Source organism: Scyliorhinus torazame, chromosome 21, assembly GCF_047496885.1.
Source record: "Scyliorhinus torazame isolate Kashiwa2021f chromosome 21, sScyTor2.1, whole genome shotgun sequence".
NCBI lineage: Eukaryota > Metazoa > Chordata > Chondrichthyes > Carcharhiniformes > Scyliorhinidae > Scyliorhinus > Scyliorhinus torazame.
The window spans coordinates 35998587-36024013 of record NC_092727.1 but is presented as its reverse complement, the minus strand read 5'-3'; the positions used below and the strand labels follow the sequence as shown (position 1 = coordinate 36024013).

General features: G+C 49.2%; 1 protein-coding gene across 3 annotated transcripts in view; it reads left to right on the top strand.

The window, feature by feature from the left end:
• LOC140398254 (otoancorin-like) overlaps window positions 1-25427 on the top strand; it is a 164977-nt gene that overhangs the window by 84896 nt on the left and 54654 nt on the right. For all 3 annotated transcript variants that reach the window (XM_072486700.1, XM_072486699.1, XM_072486702.1), the window contains one exon: window positions 23289-23427. In XM_072486700.1, the coding sequence (XP_072342801.1) occupies window positions 23289-23427 (139 nt within the window). The remainder of the gene's footprint in view (window positions 1-23288; window positions 23428-25427) is intronic.

The window sequence follows — 25427 nt, the reverse complement described above, 5'->3', positions numbered from 1 at the left end:
GGGCATTGTGGCCATGGTGCAGATGATGGGGAGTCACCAGGGTTGGAAGAACCAGATGACGCAGGGGCAGCCGGGGCTCCCCAAAGTGAACCCCAGGGTCCAATGGGCATACACCGGGAGGAGGGGGCGCTGCGTGGCAACCTGGAGCCATCCTATGAACTAGCAAATGTGGCCATCAGCTCCACCCCTCTGATGAGGCCATGTTTCGCAGCCTGCACCCGGAACAGGGCGGCACAGCTGTGCATGCACTGCCAGCAAGTATACAGGGGCCCTTCGGCCCCAGAGCCTCCAGAGGACACCCGTCAGGGGCATCGAAGATGTAGTAAGAAGCTGGCTGCCTTCACTTTTGATGTGCATCCTGGGGATACACCTAGACATAACGGTAGAGCAAGGAAGGCCAAGCACAAAAGGATCACTGAAGGCACTGGGGAGGGGGGGGGGGGGGGGGGGGGAGAGTAGGCGGGGGGGGGGGGGGGGGGAGGAGGAGGGGGGTAAGGAGTGGAGTGTGCTTTGAGGTCGCAAGGGGCATTATGGTGGGCTGGGGGAGAGGGATGTGAGGGTTGGAATAGCTGGAGTAGCACCATTGCTAGAGTGGTGCAGTGGTGTACACTTGTACAAGGGATATTAAAATCCCCTCATCACAACCAGTATGACGTCTCTGGCTCTTTGTTCTGCGATGAGTACCAATCACCAATCCCACGCCCCATCCCCCGAGACATGCCCCCTGTCCCCCCCACCTGACATGCCCTGTCCCCACCACCTGACATACACTTGGACGCGGACATGTAGCCGGCACAGGAGCCCATCCCCGAGGTGATCAAAAGTTGGCTGCTGCATCTGTGATAATGCCTCCTGCAGTGTTTAAGCACAGTGTCCATGCATCAAAGTGTGTTTGGGATGCGAGGCAATGAGCCCTACATGCTACATGGCACGCTCTCCCATGGGATCCACTTGGGATGTCTAAAGCTCCGGCTTTGCTTGCGAATACAACCAGATAATGGTTGGGTCCGTGACAGCGCATACGCATGGTGGCGGCTGCACTGTGCACCATGACGCCGGCCGCGCACGGACCCGGCCAGCCGAAAACTGCCCCCCCTGTAGCTAGCCTCGCCACCCATGGGCCACACATGGACCAACCACCCCCCACCACCAGTGCCCCCAGCCCCTGCCGAAGACCCCTGCCAGTGGAACGGCTCCCCACCTCCGTCTGTGGCGGCACTGTGAGCACACGCGAGCGACGCCGTCGGGGACTCGGCCCCTTTTGGGGCGGAGCATCGGGGGAGGGCCGTCCATACGGCGTGTGGCGTACTCCACGAGTACGCCGTTTTTGAGGGGGTGGAGCATCGTAAAAAGGTCATGCCCCCGATTCCTGCGTAAACGGGGATTCTCTGGCCGATTGCCGAACGTAATTTCAGCGTTGGCGATCGGAGAAGCCCGCCCCTGGTATTTGGTGCTCGGCCTTTCAAGAGTAAAGTTAGGAACCATTTCTATGCACTATAGGTGATAGACGTTTGGAATTGTCTTCTGCAAACAGCAGTTGTTGCCGGGTGATTGACTGTTAACTTTAAATCTGAGTTTGAGAGTTTTTTTGATCAAAAGCATTAAGGGATATGGGACAAAAGCAGGCATATGGAGTTGAGGGGGAGGCAGTGACGTACTGGTAACAACACTCAACTAATGGAACATAGAACATACAGTGCAGAAGGAGATCATGCGGCCTATCGAATCTGCACCGACCCACTCAAGCCCTCACTTCCACCCTATCCCCGCAACCCAATAACCCCTCCCAACCTTTTTGGACACTAAAGGCAATTTAGCATGGCCAATCCACCTAACCTGCATGTCTTTGGACTGTGGGAGGAAACCGGAGCACCCGGAGGAAACCCACGCAGACACGGGGAAAACGTGCAGACTCCGCACAGATTGTGATCCAGCGGGGAATCGAACCTGGGACCCTGGTGCTGTGAAGCCACAGTGCTATCCACTTGTGCTCCCAGGCTGCCCTAATAATCCTGAGGCCTGACCCAACATTCTGGAGCCGACAGTTCAAATGCCATTGCAGCTGGTGGAATTTAAATGTGATTAATAATCATGGAATTGAAAAGCTAGACTCAGTAATGGATGATAATGGCTGGGATTTTCCACCCCTCTGCTATTCCCCATGTTGTGCATTGCGGAGGCAGCTCGTCGTTGGCCAGTGGTGGGATATTCCGGTTCTGCCAGGGTTCCCTGTTGTTCCCACCCCCTGCCGGCAGGGTGTCGCTGTCGGTGTGACCAGACGAACCCATCGGCGAGAACGGTGGAAAATTCCATCGCATAATCCATTGATGATTGTCATAAAAACTTCACTTCTACCCTTTGGAGAAGTAAATCTGTCGTCCTCACCTGATCCTGCCTACACGTGACTCCAGACCCATTGCAATGTGATTGACTATTAACTGCCCTTTGAAATGGGCAATTTGAGGTGGGCAACAAATGCTGGCCTTGCCAGCGATGCCCACCTCCCATGAAAGAATAAAGAAAAAAAAAGAGAGATTAGCTATCAATTCATTCAAAGATGAAACTATTTTGCGGGACTAAATGGCTGACTCCTGTTCCTCGACTCTTATTATTTATGTATCAGGCTTTAAACTGTTAATTAGCTAAAGGGGACATCATACAGAAACTTGAACCAATTTTTGTCTGATGTTCACACTTCTAGGGGCAGTTAATATTAATGGATAGGAATAGGAATCTTGGTAACATTTTCCTTCATTAAAATTAATGTGTTAAGCATGAGATCAAATGAACTGAACGCAACTAAATATAGAACTAACGATCCCTAGCCTTTTGCAACCTATTTATTCAATAAAACGAAAGTCTTTCAAAGAGCTTTGCTTTGTTCAGAGTGAATAGAGCGTGGGTGGGATTCTCCGCTTTCTGACGCCGAATTCGGATTTGGCGATCGGGCGGAGAATCCCTTTTTACGACCGATCGGGACCGGTACTTGTTTTCGGATGCTCCGCCCCCTTCAAAACACTGTCATCGAGGAGTGCGCTGCACGTTGTTGGGACGGCCTCAGGACGTTACCTGAAGGCCCTCCCCCGATGGGCCGAGTTATATCGGGAAGGCCGTGCGTTTTACGTGGCACGGCGGCCAGCCCCACAGCAGTCGGAGGATCAGGGCTGGGGCCTCGCCGATTTTTCCCACGTAAAACACCACGGATCCTGCGGACATAGCCCCAAAATCGTAGAATCCAACCCCTTAACTTCCATGGGGTCACAGTGCTAACTATTTCTGCTCTCGACTTCATCATAGTTATCTACTTTTCTGTCTTCAGTCACAATCCTGTAACCCCCTTCCAGTGTTGTACATTCTTGGGCCTTGAATTTTTAAAGTGGAATAATAATATAGGAACGTTAAATGCTTTGTTTCAAAATTCCTCCCTGTGGTATTTTAGGAAGGAATGTATTATTCATTCATTCAATGGTTGTGGGCATCATTGGCTAGGTTGGCATTTATTGGCAATCCTTAATAGTCCTTAAGAAGGTGGTGCTGAGCTGTTTTTTTGAACCGCTGCCATGTCGTGGAAGTACACCCCCAGTACTGTTAGGGAGGGCGTTCCAGGATTTTGACCCAGCATCAGTGAAGGGAGGCCAAGATATTTCCAAGTCAGAATGGTGAGTGTCTCAAAAGGAATCTTCAAGGTGGTTCTGTTGCCATGTGTCTTCTGCCCTTGCCCTTCTAGATGGTAGCTGTTGTGGGTTTGGAGGATGCTACCTAAGGAACCTTGGTGAGTTCCTGCAGTGTGTCTTATAGATGCACACATGGCTACTACTGTGCGCCAGTGGTGGAGGGATCAATGTTTCCAGATGGAGTCTCAATCAAGCGGGCTGCTTTGCCCTGGTTGGTGTCAAGCTTCTTGAGTTTCGTTGAGAGCTGCACTCATCCAGGCAAGTGGACGCAGGAGGTGAGTTACCAACTTCAGAACTCTTAACCTTTGACTGCTCTTGTAGTCATAGGAAGTTTAAATGGTTAGTCCTGTTCAGCTTTTGGCCAGTGGTAACCCCCAGGATGTTAACAATGGGAGACTCAACAATGGTGGTGCAATTGAATGTCAAAGGGTGCTGGTTAGATTAGCTCCTGTTGGAGATGGTCATTGCCTGATGCTTGTGTGGTTTGAATGCTACTTGGCACTTGTCAGCTCAAGCCTGGATATTATTAATCTTTTTTTTTCTAGCTATGGCAACAAAGCTCTCAATGAGCTGCCTTTTAGCCACTGCCCAAGGCCAGTCTGACCTTTATGTCATCTGGGGCTCACTCACTAAGGTTTCAAGCAATGCATTTTGTAATCTTGTGCAGTAATTAAGGCAACGCCACCCCATCATCTCACCAACCTCAAACACACTTGTGTGTTTTTAATTAACAAATCCATCAGTCTGATCCATTTTCCTGTACACAGCCTGACTCCTCCTTCTATTTTAAGGTTGAACAAATATAATTTTAAATTAATTTAAAACTGGAGCATAAAATACAGGCAATGGGCGTGATTCTCCGATCCCCCGTCCCTCCGACGCCGGCTGCCGAATTCTCCGCCACCGGTTTTCGGGCGGGGGCGGGGATCACGCTGCGCCGGTCAGGGGCCATTGGCAGCAGCAGCCCCCCCCCCCCCAGCAACTCTCCGGGCCCTGATGGGCCGAGCTGCCACCTGTTTTCAGCCAGTCCCGCCGGCGTGAAATAGACATGGTCAATCCCGGTGGGACCTGGCTTGGAGGGCGGCTTGCGGAGTCCTGGGGGGGGGGGGGGGGGGGGGGGGGGGCGGAGGGATCCAGCCCAGGGGGGGATGGGGGCCCACAGTGGCCTGGCCCGCGATCAGGACCCACCGATCTGCGGGCGGGCCTGTGCCATGAGGGCACTCTTTCCCTCCGCGTCGGCCTCTGTAAGGCTCCGCCATGGCCGGCGCGGAGAAGAAACCCCCTGCGCATGAGCAGGAAACACGCTGGTGGTTCTGCGCCAGAACACGCTGGCAGTCCTGTGCATGCGCCAACTCACGCTGGCCCGTGGCGGCCCTTCGGCACCGGTTGGTGCGGCGCCAACCACTCCAACGCCGGCTTAACCCCCGGAAGTGCGGAGGATTCCGCAACGTCCGGGCGGCCCGACACCGGCGTGCTTCGCGCCGCTCTTGGCGCCAGTACGGGCCGCGCCGTCAATTGCGGGAGAATCCCACCCAATTTCTCTATTTGCCATTAGGTGAAAAGTTCTGCTTTTGTCTCAAAGACAAACAACCTTCCCAGTGCCTCGTTTCAGATCTTCAGTCGGTAGCCAAGTTCGTCTTTGAAATGGTTCTTTGTTTTTGGCAGCAGAAATGAATTGGAAAAGTCCCAGGCAAATTTAACCTGCTGGACTTTACGATGGAGCAGTCTACTGTCATGATATGCAAACATGCAACCAATGAATACTCAGAATAGGAGACAACGAATGGGCAGTCAGGACACTCAGAAGTGGCATCACCACAAGGGGGCATGACATAAACACTATAAAAGGTATGAGGCACTCACACCCTGCCTCTTTCCACAGACAGACATCTACAGAGTTGGACAGGGTTGATCAGCAGCAGCACACCCCAGCACATGGCTTAGAGCAAGTTGGTACAGTACGACTGAGTTACTACAGTTAGATTAGCAGAGAGTCAAACTCATTTGAGAACTGTGTTAATAGTTCAATAAACACGTTGAACTCATTTCAGAGTTTGGAGCATCCTTTAATTAAGACTGCGACAAGTAGCAGCCTGTGTTATCCGAAGCAGCAGAACACAACATGATACCAGGAGTGACTGTTCAATCTATTTAGTTCAACTCAGCAAGATCCGTGACAACCAGCTACTGAATACAGGCACAATGGACAAGATTCAGGCTCCTCATCTGCTCAGGACCACCGGCAATCTTAGTGCCAACTGGCGATCATTCAAGCAGAAATTTCAACTATACGTGGAAGCATCCGACCTCAATGGGGTGACTGATGCTCGGAAGATAGCTCTTCTACTCACCACTGCGGGTGACCATGCGATAGAGATCTTCAACTCCTTTCATTTTTCCGAAGGGCAGGACAAAACGAAGTACCAAACCATCCTGGACAAATTCGACAGCCACTGTGAGGTGGACACCAACAAAATCTTTGAGCGCTACATCTTCAAGCAGAGGCTGCAAGGTAAAGACGAATCCGTCAACTCCTATCTAATTAACCTTAGACTGCTAGCGCAATCCTGCAACTTCGGTGATATCACTGACTCCATGATCAGAGACCAAATCGTTTTTGGAGTCCACTCTGATCCTCTGCGAGAGCAATTGGTGAAAATCAAGCACATGACCCTGCCAATCGCGATTGAAATGTGTACTGTGCATGAGCATTCTAAAAATCGCTATTCACAGTACAAAACGGCAGAAAGTGAAAAACAAGCCTTCCACGAGGTGGAGAGTGTTCAGGCCATCTTCCGGATGCAGCACCTCACATTGACGAAAGCGGCCATTTTGCACGCTCTTCCCGGGGCTCGACACATGCGCAATGCGATCAGGACCATGAAGCGGCCGAAAACCGTACTGCGCAGGTGCAGATGTCTGAGAACCGCACTGCACATGTGCAACGACGCACTGAGCATCATGACGCCGATGACGTGTACGAACTGCGGCACAGCCCATTTTTTAAAAAACTGCCCTGCAAGAGGCAAACACTGTTTAAACTGTGGGAAACCAAGCCACTATGCAGCCCTGTGCAGATCTGCACCACCAGTCAGGAACCAGTGCTCCCAATTCTGACAGCAGCGCATCAGAAGTGTGCAACACCGAATGCATGACTCTGATCCAGTCAGTGCGACGGATCCAGATGATGAATTCCTGGACAACACTTACCGAGTGGGCATCATCACGAAGAGCGAATACGCCATGCCGGACACATCGCAAGTCCAATCAATCCTGGCCGTGGATTCCGAGAACGAATGGCATGCTGTGATGAAGGTAAACCACGGCCCCATCCAGTTCAAACTGGACACAGGTGCCTCCGTCAACCTGATTTCGCAGGTGGACTTCAAGAGAATCAAGAAGTCCCCCACAATCCTTCCAGCTGCCTGCAAACTCCTGGACTACAATGGAAACGCAATCAAGGCACTGGGATCCTGCCATCTGCAGGTGTCCAGCCAACATACAAGCTAGCTTACACTTCGAGATTGTTAACCAGACACGGCGTCCCTGCTAGGTGCGCAAGCCTGCAAGCAACTGACCCTCATTCAAAGGGTCTACACCATGCACCGTCCCATTTGGATCTTCAGGCCAGCATCAACGACATCCTAACCCAGTACCAAGATGTATTTAGCGGGATGGGTATGCTGCCATATGAGTACAAGAATCTACTGCGCCTGATGTCAAGCCAGTGGTCCACGCACCACGACGTGTCCCTGCTCCACTGAGAGAGCGCCTGAAGGCAGAGCTCACGAGTCTACAACAAAAAGGCATCATCTCCAAAGTCACTGAACCAACCGACTGGGTCAGCTCGATGGTGTGCGTAAAGAAGCCTTCGGGGGACCTACGCACCTGCATTGACCCCAAGGATCTAAACAAAAACATTCTGCGGGAACATTACCCCATCCCGAAGAGGGAAGAAATCACAAGTGAGATGGTACACGTGCGCTTCTTCACAAAATTGGACGCATCCCATGGATTTTGGCAAATCCAACTTGAAGAATCCAACAGAAGGCTCTGCACCTTCAACACACCTTTTGGCAGATTCTGCTACAACCGAATGCCATTTGGCATCATCTCGGCATCAGAGATTTTCCATCGCATCATGGAACATATGATGGAGGGAATAGAAGGGGTTCGTCTCTACGTTGACGATATCATAATCTGGTCCACAACCCAGAGGAACATGTGTCGCGACTCAAGAAAGTATTCCGACGCATACATGAACATGGCCTCAAGCTAAAGCGGTCCAAGTGCTGTTTTGGGACAGCCACGCTGAAGTTCCTGGGCGATCAAATTTCGGAACATGGTGTGCGCTTGGACACAGACAAAATTAATGTCATCGAGGCAATGAAAGTCCCCGAGGAGAAGAAGGCTGTACTGCACTTCCTGGGAATGGTCAATTTCCTTGGCAAGTTCATCCCGAATTTGGCCACACACACTACGGCCCTACACAACCTGGTGAAAAAATCAACCACCTTTGAGTGGAGGCGGAGCACCGAACAGAGTGGCTGGAGCTGAAAGCCAAGCTCACCACTGCACCCCTCCTTGCATTCTTTGACGCAGACTGAGAGACCAAGATATCCACAGATGCGAGTCAGGATGGCATTGGGGCGGTGTTGCTTCAAAGAGATGACACGTCATCCTGGGTACCAGTAGCACACGCGTCACGGGCAATGACACCCATTGAGACCAGATATGCGCAGATTGAAAAGGAGTGTTTAGGTCTTCTCACCGGCATCCTCAAATTTCATGATTATGTCTATGGCTTGCCAACGTTTGCTGTTGAGACGGATCATAGGCCTCTGGTCCACATCATCCAAAAGGACCTGAACGACATGACGCCTCGTTTGCAGAGAATTCTGCTCAAACTCCGGAGGTATGATTTCAATTTGGTGTACACACCTGGCAAGGAGCTCATCATCGCCGATGCATTGTCCCACTCCGTCAATTCACCCAGTGAACCACTGGAGATCATCCAGCACATTGAATTTCAGGTACAACTGTGTGCAAGCACTCTCCCGGCGAGAAGAGACGGCCAAAGACCCCCTGTTGCAGCGGGTCATACACAACCTCAGCAATGGCTGGCAGAAAGGGCAATGCCCTCAATTCTACAACATCAAGGACGACCTGACGCTGATCAACAGCAACCTGCTCAAGCTGCACAGGATAGTCATCCCGCTACGTCTCCAGAGCATGGTGCTGCGGCAGATTCATGAGGGACACCTGGGCAGAGAAAAGTGCAGACGCAGGGCCCGGCAAGCTGTCTACTAGCCCGGCATCAAGCAGGATATCACGGACATGGTCCTGAACTGCGAAACCTGTCAGAGGTTCCAATCAGCTCAGAGCAAGGAAACGCTCCAATCACATGACCTAGAGACCTCTCCGTGGTCGAAGGTTGGCATTGACCTACTCCACACGAATGGTTGTGACTATATCTTAATCATCGATTACTTTTCGAACTATCCTGAGGTGCTGAAGCTGCCAGACCTCACCTCATGAACCGTCATCAAAGGGTGTAAAGAGACATTCTCACGGCATGGCATCCCGAATACCGCCATGAGCGACAATGGCCCGTGCTTCCACAGACGAGAATGGTCCACATTTGCCAAGAGCGACAATTTCAGGCATGTCACCTCCAGTCCGCACTATCCGCAGTCCAATGGCAAAGTCGAAAAAGGGTTCACATCATTAAGCAGCTCATCCGTAAGACCTCGGACTCCGCTTCTGACATACACCATGCACTACTTGCGTACCGGGTGACTCCCTTGTCCACTGGCATGTTGCCAGATCAACTGCTGATGAACAGGGACCTGCGGATGACGCTTCCAGCCATACACCTGCCCAATGTTGTGGAGGAGAATGCTGAGACCCAGGCTATTAGAATAGATGGCATTGAGGTATGTAGGGAAGAGGTGTTGGCAATTCTGGACAGGCTGAAAATAGATAAGTCCCCGGGGCCTGATGGGATTTATCCTAAGATTCTCTGGGAGGCTAGGGAAGAGATTGCTGGACCTTTGGCTTTGATTTATATGTCATCATTGGCTACAGGAATAGTGCCAGAGGACTGGAGGATAGCAAATGTGGTCCCTTTGTTCAAAAAGGGGAGCAGAGACAACCCCGGCAACTATAGACCGGTGAGCCTCACGTCTGTAGTGGGTAAAGTCTTGGAGGGGATTATAAGAGACAAGATTTATAATCATCTAGATAGGAATAATATGATCAGGGATAGTCAGCATGGCTTTGTGAAGGGTAGGTCATGCCTCACAAACCTTAGCAAGTTCTTTGAGAAGGTGACTGAACAGGTAGACGAGGGTAGAGCAGTTGATGTGGTGTATATGGATTTCAGTAAAGCGTTTGATAAGGTTCCCCACGGTAGGCTATTGCAGAAAATACAGAGGCTGGGGATTGAGGGTGATTTAGAGATGTGGATCAGAAATTGGCTAGCTGAAAGAAGACAGAGGGTGGTGGTTGATGGGAATTGTTCAGAATGGAGTTCAGTTACAAGTGGCGTACCACAAGGATCTGTTCTGGGGCCGTTGCTGTTTGTCATTTTTATCAATGACCTAGAGGAAGGCGCAGAAGGGTGGGTGAGTAAATTTGCAGACGACACTAAAGTCGGTGGTGTTGTTGACAGTGTGGAAGGATGTAGCAGGTTACAGAGGGACATAGATAAGCTGCAGAGCTGGGCTGAGAGGTGGCAAATGGAGTTTAATGTAGAGAAGTGTGAGGTGATTCACTCTGGAAGGAATAACAGGAATGCGGAATATTTGGCTAATGGTAAAGTTCTTGGAAGTGTGGATGAGCAGAGGGATCTAGGTGTCCATGTACATAGATCCCTGAAAGTTGCCACCCAGGTTGATAGGGTTGTGAAGAAGGCCTATGGAGTGTTGGCCTTTATTGGTAGAGGGATTGAGTTCCGGAGTCATGAGGTCATGTTGCAGCTGTACAAAACTCTGGTATGGCCGCATTTGGAGTATTGCGTACAGTTCTGGTCACCGCATTATAGGAAGGACGTGGAGGCTTTGGAGCGGGTGCAGAGGAGATTTACCAGGATGTTGCCTGGTATGGAGGGAAAATCTTATGAGGAAAGGCTGATGGACTTGAGGTTGTTTTCGTTGGAGAGAAGAAGGTTAAGAGGAGACTTAATAGAGGCATACAAAATGATCAGGGGTTTAGATAGGGTGGACAGTGAGAGCCTTCTCCCGCGGATGGAAATGGCTGGCACGAGGGGACATAGCTTTAAACTGAGGGGTAATAGATATAGGACAGAGGTCAGAGGTAGGTTCTTTACGCAAAGAGTGGTGAGGCCGTGGAATGCCCTACCTGCAACAGTAGTGAACTCACCAACATTGAGGGCATTTAAAAGTTTATTGGATAAGCATATGGATGATAATGGCATAGTGTAGGTTAGATGGCTTTTGTTTCGGTGCAACATCGTGGGCCGAAGGGCCTGTACTGCGCTGTGTCGTTCTATGTTCTATGTTCTATAACCTTGATCACCTCCCGGTGCTGCAGAAGCTGCAGCAGCTTTGCGACAGCCAGAAGCTGGGCTATGATGCACATGCACAATCTGGACGTACTGTCCCCGGCACACACGGTCAGGATCAAGATATCGGATGGTGGGTGGTCTGCTCCGGCTGTCGTTGTTCAACAGGCCGCGCCCAGATCCTATGTCATACGTATGGCTGATGGCTCCATTGTGCAAAGGAATGGAAGGGCACTGCGAAAGGTTGCTTGCCCACAACCACTTTCCCCTCCATTTCCACATGTCGAATTGCCACCTCCAGAAACCTCAAACCACAAGGCCACCAGTCGTGCCTCCCACTCGTCTGTCAAGACACCGTCACCCCCCACCCACCACCTCTCCGGCGGTCGACGAGGATCAATATGAAAGCCTCAGAGACTGGACTTATGAGCATTGCAATCAAAGTTGAAACAATATGGAATGACCCTCTCAACAGAGTCTCACAATTGGAGCAAAATGCCTAACCTACAACATGATGTGGAGATGCCGGCGTTGGACTGGGGTGAGCACAGTAAGAAGTCTTACAACACCAGGTTAAAGCCCAACAGGTTTGTTCCAAATCACTAGCTTTCGAAGCGCTGCTCCTTCCTCAGATGAATGCACTGCTCCGAAAGCTAGTGATTTGAAACAAACCTATTGGACTTTAACTAGGTGTTGTAAGACTTCTTACTAACAAACAACAGTTTGGCTGTAATTGTCCTGTAATAATCACTGCATAGCGATGCAGGCTGCAGGATGTCTGCACTATGTGAGCTTGTGTAACGAGAAACCGTTACAGTGGCAGAGACCCATCGAGCTGAATTCTCTGCCGTTGGCATTCTCTATTTTACCAGCAGACGGAGGGTTTCCCGACGGCGTGAGGCTGCCCCACAATGGGAAACCCCATTGACCAGCCGGTGAAACAGAGAATCCCGATGGCGTGTCGCACCAGATCGGGATGGAGAAACCTGCCCATCATCTTTCACCTCCAAAACCTGCTCACGCTGATGAAATTAAATTTCCTTTCACCTACTGGCTGAAAGATGTTAAATAAACTTGGGATGTGTCGACTGCAATGTAAGTCCAAAATACAAAGTCGGTTACAGCTTTAACTTTGTTGACACTAATGTATTAAGAAGGACCACAGAATTAGCATATGCTGTGGTATGTATGAACATAGGAACAGGAATAGGCCATTCGGCCCCTGGAGCCTTTCCTGTCATTCAATGAGATCATGGATTGGATTGGATTTGTTTATTATCACGTGTCCCGATGTACAGTGAAAAGTATTGTTCTGCGTACAGTTCAGTCAGATAATTCGATACATGAAATGAAAATACATCGGGCAGACATAAAATACACAATGTAAATACATAGACACAGGCATCGGGTGAAGCATACAGGAGTATAGTACTACTCAGTGGAGAGGATGTGTGGAGAGATCAGATCAATACATGAGAGGGTCGTTTAGGATTCTGGTAACAGTGGGGAAGAAGCTGTTTTTGAATCAGATAGTGTGTGTTCTCAGACTTTTATATCTCCTGCCCGATGGAGGAAGTTGGAAGAGTGAGTAAGGCGGGTGAGAGGGGTCTTTGATTATGCTGCCCGCTTTCCCAGGACAGCGGGAGGTGTAGACAGAGTCAATGGATGGGAGTCAAATCCATATACCTGCCTTTGGCCCATATCCCTTAATATCTTTGCTTAACAATAATCTATCTATCTGACATTTAAATTAACAACTGTTCTAGCTTCAACTGCTGTGTGTGGGAGAGAGTTCCAATCACTTTGGGCGGGATGCCTTGTCCCACCTGTTTTCTGGTGCGGCTGACTCCCGCCGGCAGCGGGATTTTCCGACCCGGATGCGGGCCAATGGGTTTCTCATTGTGGGCAACCCCGCCGTGTTAGGAAATCAGCAGCCATGAGTGTGCTGCCGGAAAAGTGGATGATCCTGTTAAAGGGGAACTGGCCTCTTATCTTTATTCCCCCTGGGTTGGATTCTCGATAGCCTGGCGCCGAAATCGGGATCAGTGATCAGGCGGAGAACGGCTCCCGCTGCCGGAATCAGGGCAAGCGCTGGTTAGTCGTTGGTCCGCGATGCTCCGCCCCTCCAAACCGGCATCATCGGGACTCGCGCTGCGCGCAGTTGCAACACCGTTGGCGCATCATCAATCAGCCCACCCACGATGTTCCGACACCGATGGGCCGAATTCCCGATGGCGCGGGCCACATGTGGTGCCAGCGGTCGGGAACCCAGCGAGCCGACTGCGGATAGTGTCCAACGCCGCCACACTTGTGCGGGATCCGTGCCGCTAGCTGGGGGGCTTCTGTTGGGGCTGGGGGAGTGGTGGGAGGTGGACAGGGGTGGCTATGGGGTCAGGGCTGGTGGGTTAGGGTTCCAGCCTGGCCGGCGCCATGTTTTCTGGTGCAACCGGTGCAGGCCGTCAGCCCTACATATGCGCAGCCCAGGACCCGGCAATTCTCCGGCCATTTTCCGCGCGACCTGCAGGCGTTTCACACAGCGACGGTGCTAGCCCCCCACTGGTACCGGAATCAGTGAGCGGTTCGCGTTGATTTTCCCATCGGATTATCCATTTGTGCCGGCACCGAGCCTCTAGAACGGACAATCCAGCCCCCTGTATTCCCCTGTTAATATCTTGAACACTTTGATCAAGTCACCCCTTAACCTTCTAAATTCCAGTGAAAACATATCTAATTTGAGTAATCTCTCCTCGTAACTCAACCCCTGTCGTCCAGGTATCATTTTTCTAAACCTACGTTGCATTGAGGATTCCACCACATTGTTGGGACAATACAGACATGACTTCATTGTGCACACATGATTCATGCTTATGTGACATTGGTAGTGATTGCAGAAAATGAAATAAACATATAACTGTAAAAATAAACATTGAGCTAGAAGTTAGGCTGGTGTCACCTGTTATACCTCCTTTGTCCCTGAGGCAGTGGACAAGAACAATGGGCACCTTTCCAAAAGGAATTGCATCATCTGCCTCATTAGGTAAAGACAAACAAGAGCCTTCTTTACCCATGACTGGAGCAGGCATGAGACCCTTTTTATATATAAATAAAAGGCCTAACTCCTACTCCTACTTGAGGTCCTGACTACTGTTGTGATATACATCACTGTATATACACAAGGGGTTAATGTAAATACACTACAACTAAGTAACCATTAGAGGGAGCACCAGAGATGCCATGATATGCAGACACGCAACCAATGGGTAATCAGGACACCCAGAGGTGGCATTACCACAAGGGGGCACTACACGGCCCATATAAAAAGGACAAGGCACACAGGCTCTGCCTCTTCCACCGGCAGAAACAAAGAGAGCAGGACAGTGTTGATTATCAGCAACATCACATCCTAGCACATGGTCGAGAGCAAGCTTGTATAGTTAGCAGAGTAGACTGAGTTACTAGAGGCAGATTAGTAGAGTGTCGGATTCATTTAAGAGCATTGATAATCGTTCAATCAATACGTTAAACTTATCTCCGAGTCTCGGGCATCTTTCAGCAGAGCCTATATCAAGTAGCAGCTTTGAGGTAACAAAACACAACATGGTACAGGAGTGACTGCTCAATCTCCCTAGTTCAACTCAGCAAGGTTAGAGACAACCAGCTACCGAATCCAGGCACAATGGACAAGATTTAGGCTGCTCATCAACTCAGGACCACCGGTAATCTTAGTGCTAACTGGCGTTCGTTCAAACAAAAATTCCAACTATACATGGAAGCATCCGACCTGAATGGCGCGACCGATGCTCGGAAGATAGTTCTTCTACTCACCATTGCGGGTGAACATGCGATAGAGATCTTCAACTCATTTCAATACTCAGAAGGGCCGGACAAAACAAAATACCAGACCATCCTGGACAAATTCGACAGACACTGAGAGGTGGACACGAACAAAATATTTGAGCGCTACATCTTCAAGCAAAGGATGCAAGGTAAAGACGAATCCTTCAATAGTTATCTAACTAACCTTAGGCTGCTAGCGCAATCCTGCAATTTCGGTGACATAACTGACTCCATGATCTGAGACCAAATCGTTTTTGGTGTCCACTCTGATCCTCTGCGAGATCAATTGCTGAAAATGAAGCATATGACCTTAAAAGTGACTATTGAAACGTGCACTGTGAATGAGCATTCACAAAATTGCTACTCACCATGCAAAAATGCTGAGAGTGAGAAACAAGCCTCCCACGAGGTGCAGAGTGTTCAGGCCATCTCCCGGATGCAGCGCCTCCAAATTGCCGATGGCAGCCATTTCGCGCGTTCATCCCGGGGCCCGGCACATGCGCAACACGACCGGGAATACGAAACGGCCGAGAACCGCACCACGCATGCGCAGTTGCGAAAAGAGCTCACAGTAAAGGAAACTCTGATTGCGCATGCGCAATCCATTCCTACGCTTTACCTCATTAGCGTCATGATGCAGAGGCCCCCGGACCACGCCCACTTAAAGGGGAAATGTCTGAAAATTGAAAGAAAGAGTTTTAAAGCTACAAAACACAATCCTTTCACCTCGAAAGACAGAACAATGCCTGAACTTCTACCAGCAGTCGAACATAACCTCCGCAGCAGTTTGCCCTGGGACAAGCAGTTTGCAGCACCCGAAGTGAAGAGCACAATGACAAATCTGAAAGCAAAGAAGATGATTTGTTTATCGAAGAATACGACTGAGACATGGCTGAGTTATTCGAATATGATGATAATAAAAGCATCAGCGCCACGGTTTGAAAAGCTCAACACGCCTCTACTCATGGTAGATGAATCCAATGATGCAATGGCAGATCGTCGATACATTGGATGACAGCAACCTGTCAAATACCCAAGAAGAAAACTATGCCACACAGTGAGTACTGAACGACCCCATTGGGAGTGCACAGATCGACTCCACAGCGAGACCACTGCACGACTCCACACAGAGAGCAATGAAAGACTCCACAGAGAGTGCGATACAAGTCTCCATGGAGAGCTCATTGACAGACTCCACAATGGAAGCAACTCAAGACTCCATAGCGAAGTCCATGCATGAACAAGACCGTGAAAGTCTACCCAGCTTATTTGAGCCACCAGAAAACTATGAAGGTCTACCCAGCTCATTTAACCAACAAGAAGACACTGAATGTCTACCCACTGTATGTGAGACAAGTGACGAAGAACTCAAAATTCCCATACAAGATGTGCAACACCGAACGCATGACTCTGATCAAAGTAGTGCAACAGATCCAGACGATGACTACCTGGATAACACATACCAAGTAGGCATCATCACGAAGTGCGAATACGCCACACCGGGCACATCGCAAGTCCTGTCAATCCTTGCCGCGGATTTCGAGGACGAATGGAATACAGTGATGGATGTCAACCAGTGCCCCATCCAATTCAAACTGTACACAGGTGCCTCCACCAAACTGATCTCGCAGTCGGACGTCACGAGAATCAAGAAGGCTCCCAAGCTCCTTCCAGCTGCCTGAAAACTCCAGGACTACACTGGCAATGCAATTAGGGCACTGGGGTCCTGCCACCTGACAGCGTCCAACCGGCACATACAGACAAGCCTATGCTTCAAGATTGTTAAACCAGACAGGGCGTCCCTGCTAGGTGCGCACGCCTGTAAGCAATTGAACCTCATCCGATGGGTCTACACCACGCTGTCCCATCCGGATCTTCAGGCCAGCATCGACGACATCCTGACCCAGTACCCAGATGTCTTCAGCGGGATGGGCATGCTTCCATATGAATACAAGATTCTACTGCGGCCTGACGCCAAACCAGTGGTCCACGCACCACAAACAGTACCAGTTCCACTGAGGGAGCGACTGAAAGCAGAGCTCACCAGCTTACAAAAGAAAGGCATCATCTCTAAGGTCACCGAACCAACCGACTGGGCCAGCTTGACGGTGCGCATAAAAAAGTCTTGGGGGACCTACGCATTTGCATTGACCCCAAGGATCTAAACAAAAACTACAAGAACAACAACAAAAACAACAACAAGAAGCATAACAAAGGCAACAACAGCAACAACAAGCATGACAAAAACAACAACAAGAAGTATAACAAAGGCAACAACAGCAACAACAAGCATGACAAAAAAAACAAAAACAACAACAATGAAACAACAACTTGTACGACATGGTACAACTCTGCACAAGAAGGACAATGTAACTGCACAGCTCCAAACAATGGCAAGAGTACAAACATACCATGGCATGACAACAAATCTCGCAAATTTGCATTTGCTCCCTACAAACAAGCAAACCAGCTTTCAAGGAGGATGACATACAGCATCAGTACCGCAAACACAGAAAAAAGTCTGTGTCAGACAACAAAAATGACATACAGAATCGTTACCACAAGCATCGAAAAAAAAGTCTAAATCAGACAACGAAGTGATTCGACCATTCAAACACCTCATGATGACTTCCTGGTTACTTATACACAAGAACCCTGATGACGTTCACAAAGAAATGACAACATTGCCATCACCACTTCAACAACAGAAGAAGAAAGCAACTCAACCGAACAAATTCATAAAGTTTGGACTCACAAATTCTTTTATTAAGATTGGACTCATAAATATTAATTGGCTTTGTATAATCATCAATATCATCACAACTTGTACATGTCATCATTTATCTACATGCTTTGTACAATTTTCTTTACCAAGGTACAGAAAATATGTAACAATAAAAAAGGGGGGATGTAGTGATATGCATCACTGTATATACACAAGGGGTTAATGTAAATACACTACAACTAAGTAACCACTAGAGGGAGCACCAGAGATGTCATGAAATGCAGACACGCAACCAATGGGTCATTAGAACAGGACACAACCAGTGGGTAATCAGGACACCCAGAGGTGGCATTACCACAAGGGCGCACTACACGACCTATACAAAAAGGACAAGGCACACAGGCTCTGCCTCTTCCACCGGCAGAAACCAAGAGAGCAGGACAGTGTTGATTATCAGCAACATCACCCCCTAGCACATGGTCGAGAGCAAGCTTGTATAGTTAGCAGAGTCGACTGAGTTACTAGAGGCAGATTAGTAGAGTGTCGAACTCATTTAAGAGCATTGTTAATCGTTCAATAAATACGTTAAACTTATCTCCGAGTCTGGAGCATCTTTCAGCAGAGCCTACATGAAGTAGCAGCTTATGTTACTCGAGGTAACATAACACAACAACTACAATGTTGGTTTGCCTTGAAGCTGCCAACAGAATGTGGGCTGGAGAATTAGCTCTGGAAAGGGTGTTGTCCTCCTCACCGCACATGAAGCCATTCCAGCCCCAATCAGAGCTGCTCATAATAATAATCTTTATTGTTGTCACAAGTCGGCTTAATTAACACTGCAGTGATGTTACTGTGAAAAGCTTATGGTCGCCACATTACAGCGCCTGTTCTGGTACACAGAGGGAGAATTCAGAATTCAGAGGAAACTGGAGCAACCGGAGGAAACCCACGTAGGCATGGGGAGAACGTGCAGACTCCGCAGTTACCTAAACCCGGAATTGAACCCAGGTCCCTGGTGCTCTGAAGCAACAGTGCTAACCACTGTGCTACCGTGCCGCCCTAAGATCTCCAACCTCAAGGTGATTTAACCCCCCAATCCCTCAGAAACAGGCACTTACCAAAGCTTCAGCTCATAATGTCTAATTTACAGTTCAGGAGCCCCTTACCTCATTCTAAATTATGACTTAAAAGATAGAGGAAAGGCATTTTGTAACTAATACCTCCATTAAGGAGTGTTTCCTCCCACTCCTACTATTTTTCAATATACGCTGTATCCAGGCTGTTTTTTTTCTAAACACCGTCCGGCAAGTTCATAAAAGTCACATCTACTGAATGTGAGGCTGAATTTCAGACACTTTTCATCAGCACTGAATCTGATGGATAACACTTTTCAGATTGATTTCCAGTACTGGCAGCTGGAGTGCCTGCATTCTGCTCTCTGTCAATCCTCTCTGGCAGGCCGCAATGTATGACAATACTTCTGCTGTCATTACTTTAAATTTTACACACTTAATTGGAATTTCTTATTTTCGAGTCTTATCATTAGTCTGGATGAAATTCTCCTGTAATCATGTTGATATATATCGGTTTTCTTCCCATTTATTAACGCAAATATACAAGATTGAATAATTATGGTTTAATAGGTAGCTTCAATAACTATATCAAATATGCCTTCTCGAATTAATTGCTGTTCACTAATCGTTTATTCAGAATCTAGGGCAGAATTCTCGCATTTTGAGGCTAAATGCAGTGGTGGGTGGTTCAGGCAGCACCTGACCTGCCGACCAGAATAGTGGGATCCTGCGCAGGATTGAGTGCTTGAAACCTCATTCAATATGCGCAACCCAAACAGGAAAAACAGTATCAACCAGGAAATAGGAATACTGGTTCTAACTGGTCTTGTATACTTAAAAATGGAGCACCAGTAAAAACTGGGAATTGAGTACTGGTGTTTAACTTTCTTTTCCTATTGTTCTTTTATTCTTTTCTATTATTCTTTTCCTTCAAATCACCTGGAGAGCCAGTAGCCGATTCGTCCATCAGCTGTCAGCTGAGGAGGACCCGCTGTAGGTCCGGTGCCCTATTTAAGGGTGTGGTTTAAATGCCTCATCGCACTCGACCTGGCGACGTGACAATGCCATTGAATAACGCGACACGCCTCTCGCGAGATTCGCAATGCTCGAAAGGTCTCACGAGATACAACCCAAGTCTTGTAAGACGTGATGATCTGGACCTCACCCTTGCTGGGCGAGATCCAGCTGTACATTTTTAAATGAGCCATATTCTCTCAGGGTCCTGGGAGACCTCACCAGGCCACTGCTTAGTACTGGTCCACACAAAGGTAGATGCGCTGGAATGGCACCTGGGTGGGGGGGGGGGGGCAGGGCGTGCCCAGGGGGCGCCCAGGTCATTGGAGACCTGTGGGTGGTTGAGTTGGGCAGGGTGGTAATAACCCTTGCACTTCCGCTGGCACCTGGGCACCTTGACACTGCCAGCCTGCCACCTTGGCAGTGCCACCCAGGCATGCTGGAAGTGCCACCCTGATGAAAATGATAGGCTGGCAGCAGTACTGCCAGGCTGACAGGATGGCAGTGCCAAGGTGCCCAGGTGCCAGCTTGCCCATGTCAGGGATCATACCCAGGGGTGCCTTGTCTTTAAAAAATGGGGGCTCAAGGACCCTGTGTCAGGTAAATTTGGTGCATTGAGGTGTCCGAGAGGGGTCAAATGATCAAGGCGGAATTTTAAAATGGTGCTCCGATCCATGACTTGTCTTCCTTAAATGGTGAGCTTAGTGCAAGAAATGTAAATGCGGCCTCAGTGGGGCATGCCCTGCCAAGTCCAAAAAACTCAGCAAAGTGTGGTGAAATAGCGGTGCCTTTCTCGATGCAGGTGTGCAAAACAGGACTCAACTTCTTCCCCGTTAAATCACGCCTTTTGTACAAGTCCAGCTCACTCATATCACTCTCTCCAGTCCACCTGGTGAGAGTGATATCAGTGAGCTGGACTGGTGTAACAGACCAAGCAGGAAGTCAGCAACCTAGAGGGAAATGGCTAGCAGCCTCAAGAAGAAGTCTGTTCCTTGATTCAACCACCCTTACCCGAAGGCAATCACCTCCAGGTGCCCATGTTCCTATTGGACATCTACATTTGGAGTATTTGTGCATGCCCTTGCTTGTGAGCTTTTCATGCAGCCTTGTTGTGGTCCGGAATCTCTCCCCAAGGACTGCTCTCTGTTTTCCATTGTTTGTCATCCTCATTCACCTCCATGCACCTCTGCATGCCATCATGAACCTTTGCCCTCCCCCCTTCCTGCTTGTGTAGCCTTCCTTCCACATTGCTCCCCCCCAAACAGGAAATCTATTCTCATCAGCATTCTGCTTGGTGGCAAAAACAAAAGCAGTCTTTCCTTCTGTCTGAAATGGCAGCAGCTCTTTTCACTCTCTCTCTGGGCGGGCTTCTCCCGCAATTGGCGGGATGGCCTGACGTCAGCGCCAAGAACGGCGCGAACCACTCCGGCGTCGGGCCAACCGGAAGTTGCGGAATCCTCCCAGGTTCCGCACATGCACAGATCGGCCAGCGTGTTCCTGCGCTCGCGCAGGGGGGTTCTCGTCCGCTCCGGCCGTGGCAAAGCCCTACAGAGGCTGGCGCAGAAGGAAGGAGTGCCCCCACGGTACAGGCCTGCCCGCAGATCGAAGGGCACCGATCACAGGCCAGGCCACTGTGGGGGCCCCCCCCCCCCGAGGTCAGATCCCCCCGCACCCCCCCTCCCCCCCCCCCCCCCGAGGGCTCCACTAGATGACCTACCAGCCAGATCCCACCATGTGGGACCATGTCCATTTCACGCTGGCGGGACTGGCCAGGAACTGACGGCCACTCGACCCATCGGGACCCGGAGAATTGCCGGGGGAGGCGCTGCCAATGGCCCCCGACCGGCGTGGCGTAAACCCTGCCCCCACCCGAAAACCGGCGCCGGAGAATACGGCACCCGGCGTCGGAACGGCGGGGCGGGATTCACGCCACCTCCCGGGGATTCTTCCAACCCGGCGGGGGGGTCGGAGAATCCCGCCCTCTATCTCTCCATCTGAGTCTGGGAATCTGCATTTAGAAAGACTGAGCTACCCCCTCCATGACACTTCCATGGGTTTTAACCTGGGCCTCTGCCCCTGCACAACCAAATCACCTGAAACTGATTCTGATTTCACTAACCCCAGTCTAGGTCATTCTGTTTTATCCTAAATTAAATGAGACAGTAAAAAAAAACTGGCTTATAAAGACTGCGTTTGTAACAATATACTAGGCGCATTGCTAATTTCGAAGTGTGAGTTCCACCAGTAAGCTATCTTCTCAACTATACACTTCCAGCATCTGAGCTGCTGGCTGCAGGCATTAGTGAGAATGAAGATGTTTCTTCATCACTTCCTTCTGTGTTTTCCTCTCTTCGCCTTCCACCATAGTCTCCCGATTTGAGTTCCTGAAGTTCTGAAAAAGAGACAGGCACAAGTGCTGAGTTGTGATGGGGGAGGGGGACCGAATGAAAGGGGTACATGCTCACACCATCTGAGACTTGGAAGTCAAAAGCTATTTGGATGAGGGGTAAGTTGAGATGAAAGAAGAAGGAATGGGTGCGTGCCTGTGGGTCGTCATAGGTGGCCACAATCCTCAGTCATGGTGGATATCTAATTTAATCTGAGAACGTAGAGAGCTGAAGTTAAGTTTTATTGATATGTCTTTTGAGTTGGTTCCTGTTAAAACAAACTGTAATTTTCTGCCTCTGGTAAAATTTCTCAAGAGGACTATAATTTTAATTGGGAAAACGTGGAGACAGAACTCAGCGAATCAAAGAATGAGCTGGTGTTATATCACAGTATAATCTTGTTTTTAAGGTGTACACTATTTAAAGTTCCTCAAATGATTTTTCCCTTTGCATTCTCAAATCTTGAAAGGAAATGTTTTTTGAGACATAAACAGCGTTCTGCAACTGAGACATCAGTGCAAATGGAGACTGGAGAATGGGGAACACGCCCTTAATTGTATGCTTAATGCAAGAACATTTCAAGGTCTTTGAATGCATATTTCATGACTCATGATTTAAACTTGTGACCCTATTCAGTGGTATCTGACAGCTGTTTATTTGTATTAATTCCTGTAGTCCCACAACATGGCACCTCTATCTCTCCCTCTGTCGAAGAACTTGCTATTCCCTCTGCCTCTGGTTTCTTGTCCAGGATCCCCTTCCCTTTGCCCCACCACGTGCAGCTGTGCCTTCAGACACCCAGGCCGGTTGACTTGGAATTCCACCACTAAAACCTTCCCCCTTCACCACCACCACCCACTGATGTCTGCGACATTTTGCATAGCTCGCCCACTCCAATGGCATCAGCGGGAAGGGCTGGAAAATCCTGGCCAATATCTATCCCTTTGGCTTGGTTTCTATTATTTGCATCACACATCTTTTTTCTTCTCCTATAAAGTCTCGACACAAATGCTAATTATTGTTGTTGTCACATATATAACTTGTATGTTTCAGGGATATTGAGGAATTGAAGCTCATTCCACAAAATTTGTGCTCCAACATGGTTGAGCTAATAAGCCAGGCCAATTTAACAATGCTACCTCGAAGCTCACCCAGACGTAGACAACTTCTCGATTATGCCATCAATTGCCTGGTAAGTTTTCAGAAATTACGAGATCAAAGAATTAGTGTGCTGCAAGTGTCCTGTGGCAAATAAGATTGATAGAATTTTACGTCAAGTAATTAGTGTCATGCTCCCCCAGCAGCCAACTTGATGACTCATCCTCGTTTTGTGTATTGATCCAAATCTCAGTTTCTCTTTTAGTCTCTGGGTAAAGTAACAACTTTTTGATATGGGGGGCACTTACTCCCTTCTGTTTTGTGTATCTTTGGCCCCTTCATTCAGATTAGGGTTAAAGCATCTAATGATTTTGCTCACAAACTGAAACCTCAATTCTTTGAACTGAATTTATTGCATCTTTGACTCCAACATCATCATCTCATCCCACAGCCCGCGGAGTGGCACCAGGAATGTAGGTGTACCCCCGAGATTGCGCGCGCCCGCGGATCGGTGCTGCCCGATCGTTTGCCTGGCCATCTGTGAGGCCCCCCACCGGTGAAGGATCATCCTGCCCCCCCACCAGGGCGGCCTTGGACTGTGTCCTCAGCCACCGCCGGCTGTTCCCGACAGGCAAAACGTGGTTAGAACCACACCATCGGGAACTCGGCCAGTTGTCTTCCCAGAATCGCCGCAGGGGCCTCTGGCAATGGCCCCCGACCTGCACCACGTAGATTGCGCGCGCGCGATTCTCGCTGATTCTCCTTCTCACGGGAAAGGCGACACGCCGGATTTCAATTTCGGCGTGGGCCTAGCCCCTTAAGGTTGGGGCTCGGCCCCCCAAGATGCAGAGGATTCCGCACCTTTGGGGCGGCGCGATGCCCGACTGATTTGCGCCGTTTTGGGCGCCGGTCGGCGGACATCGCGCCGATACCAGAGAATTTCGCCCCTGACAACAAATGTGCAATTCAGCACGAATCCCTCCGCTGATCGCAAAGAAAAACAATGTCACAGCTGTCAGATAGTGGAACAAGATGAGAAATATGTTTGTAAAGGACAAAATCATGCTCTGAAGATATTCTTTGATCTATGGTTAATCTTGGGAGAGTACCAGAGGCTTGAGAAATTACTTGATTTCAAGGAGTGGCACAAGACGGATTAGTTGTTGCAAGAACTGGAATGCCATACTGCAAGAGCTCTCTTTTGGATTTTGTTGCCCTCATTTCCATGTTGTAAAATTTCCACAAAACAAACTTATATTTTCGGTACCAACGTTCTCTGAGCTGCTCCCACCCTCCATGTTGCTGCTCTTATCCGGGCACTGAAGAAAATACAGGCCCCCACCCTAGCCATCCAACAATGTGTTTCCCTTCACATGGGCCCCAATCATCTGACCTCCTGTCTTCCTCTTTCCCTCAATGCGCACTGTCTCCCTCACCAATGTTCCCGGTACATCAGTCGGCCTTGGCTCTCTGCTCAATTGTCTGTCAGACAGCTTCACCTCCCCACTCTCCCTCCCCAACATTTTCCAATATGTTATAACTAGTACAGGAATTATTGCTCGCAGTAGTTTTGGAATTAGAATGTTTTGTTCTGAATGACTCTCGGGCAATCCAGGAAGGTTAAACTACGAGCTCATTGATCTCAGATTTGCATGGATACCCTCCTTTGTCTTGTGAAACTGTTAATATTCAAGGTCAGGACCTGTTGGCGAAGAACGAATGAGGTACAGGAAAAGGCCAACCAGTATCACTGCAAATGTTGTAATATGTCTTTAAGGGATGGTAGCATAGACTCACTAGAAAAGAAGTGTGTCATGCGATCTGGTTTCAGTATTCTTTTGAGCAGAGCACACACACTCAGCTCTATGGCTAATGTCTTCAAGCAGTCTCCCTATATATAAATGTTCTTATCTGCTTCATCTAAATAAATGAACTTACAACATGTTTACCCAATCCCTCATGAGTGATTGATGTCTCTACATCATTTTAACCGATGACGGTAATTATACTTCAGTGTGACTCAAGACAGCAGGATAGAAGCTGGGGAAAAAATTAGGCAGTGCAAACTATTTAACTGAGTTTGTAAACTGTTGC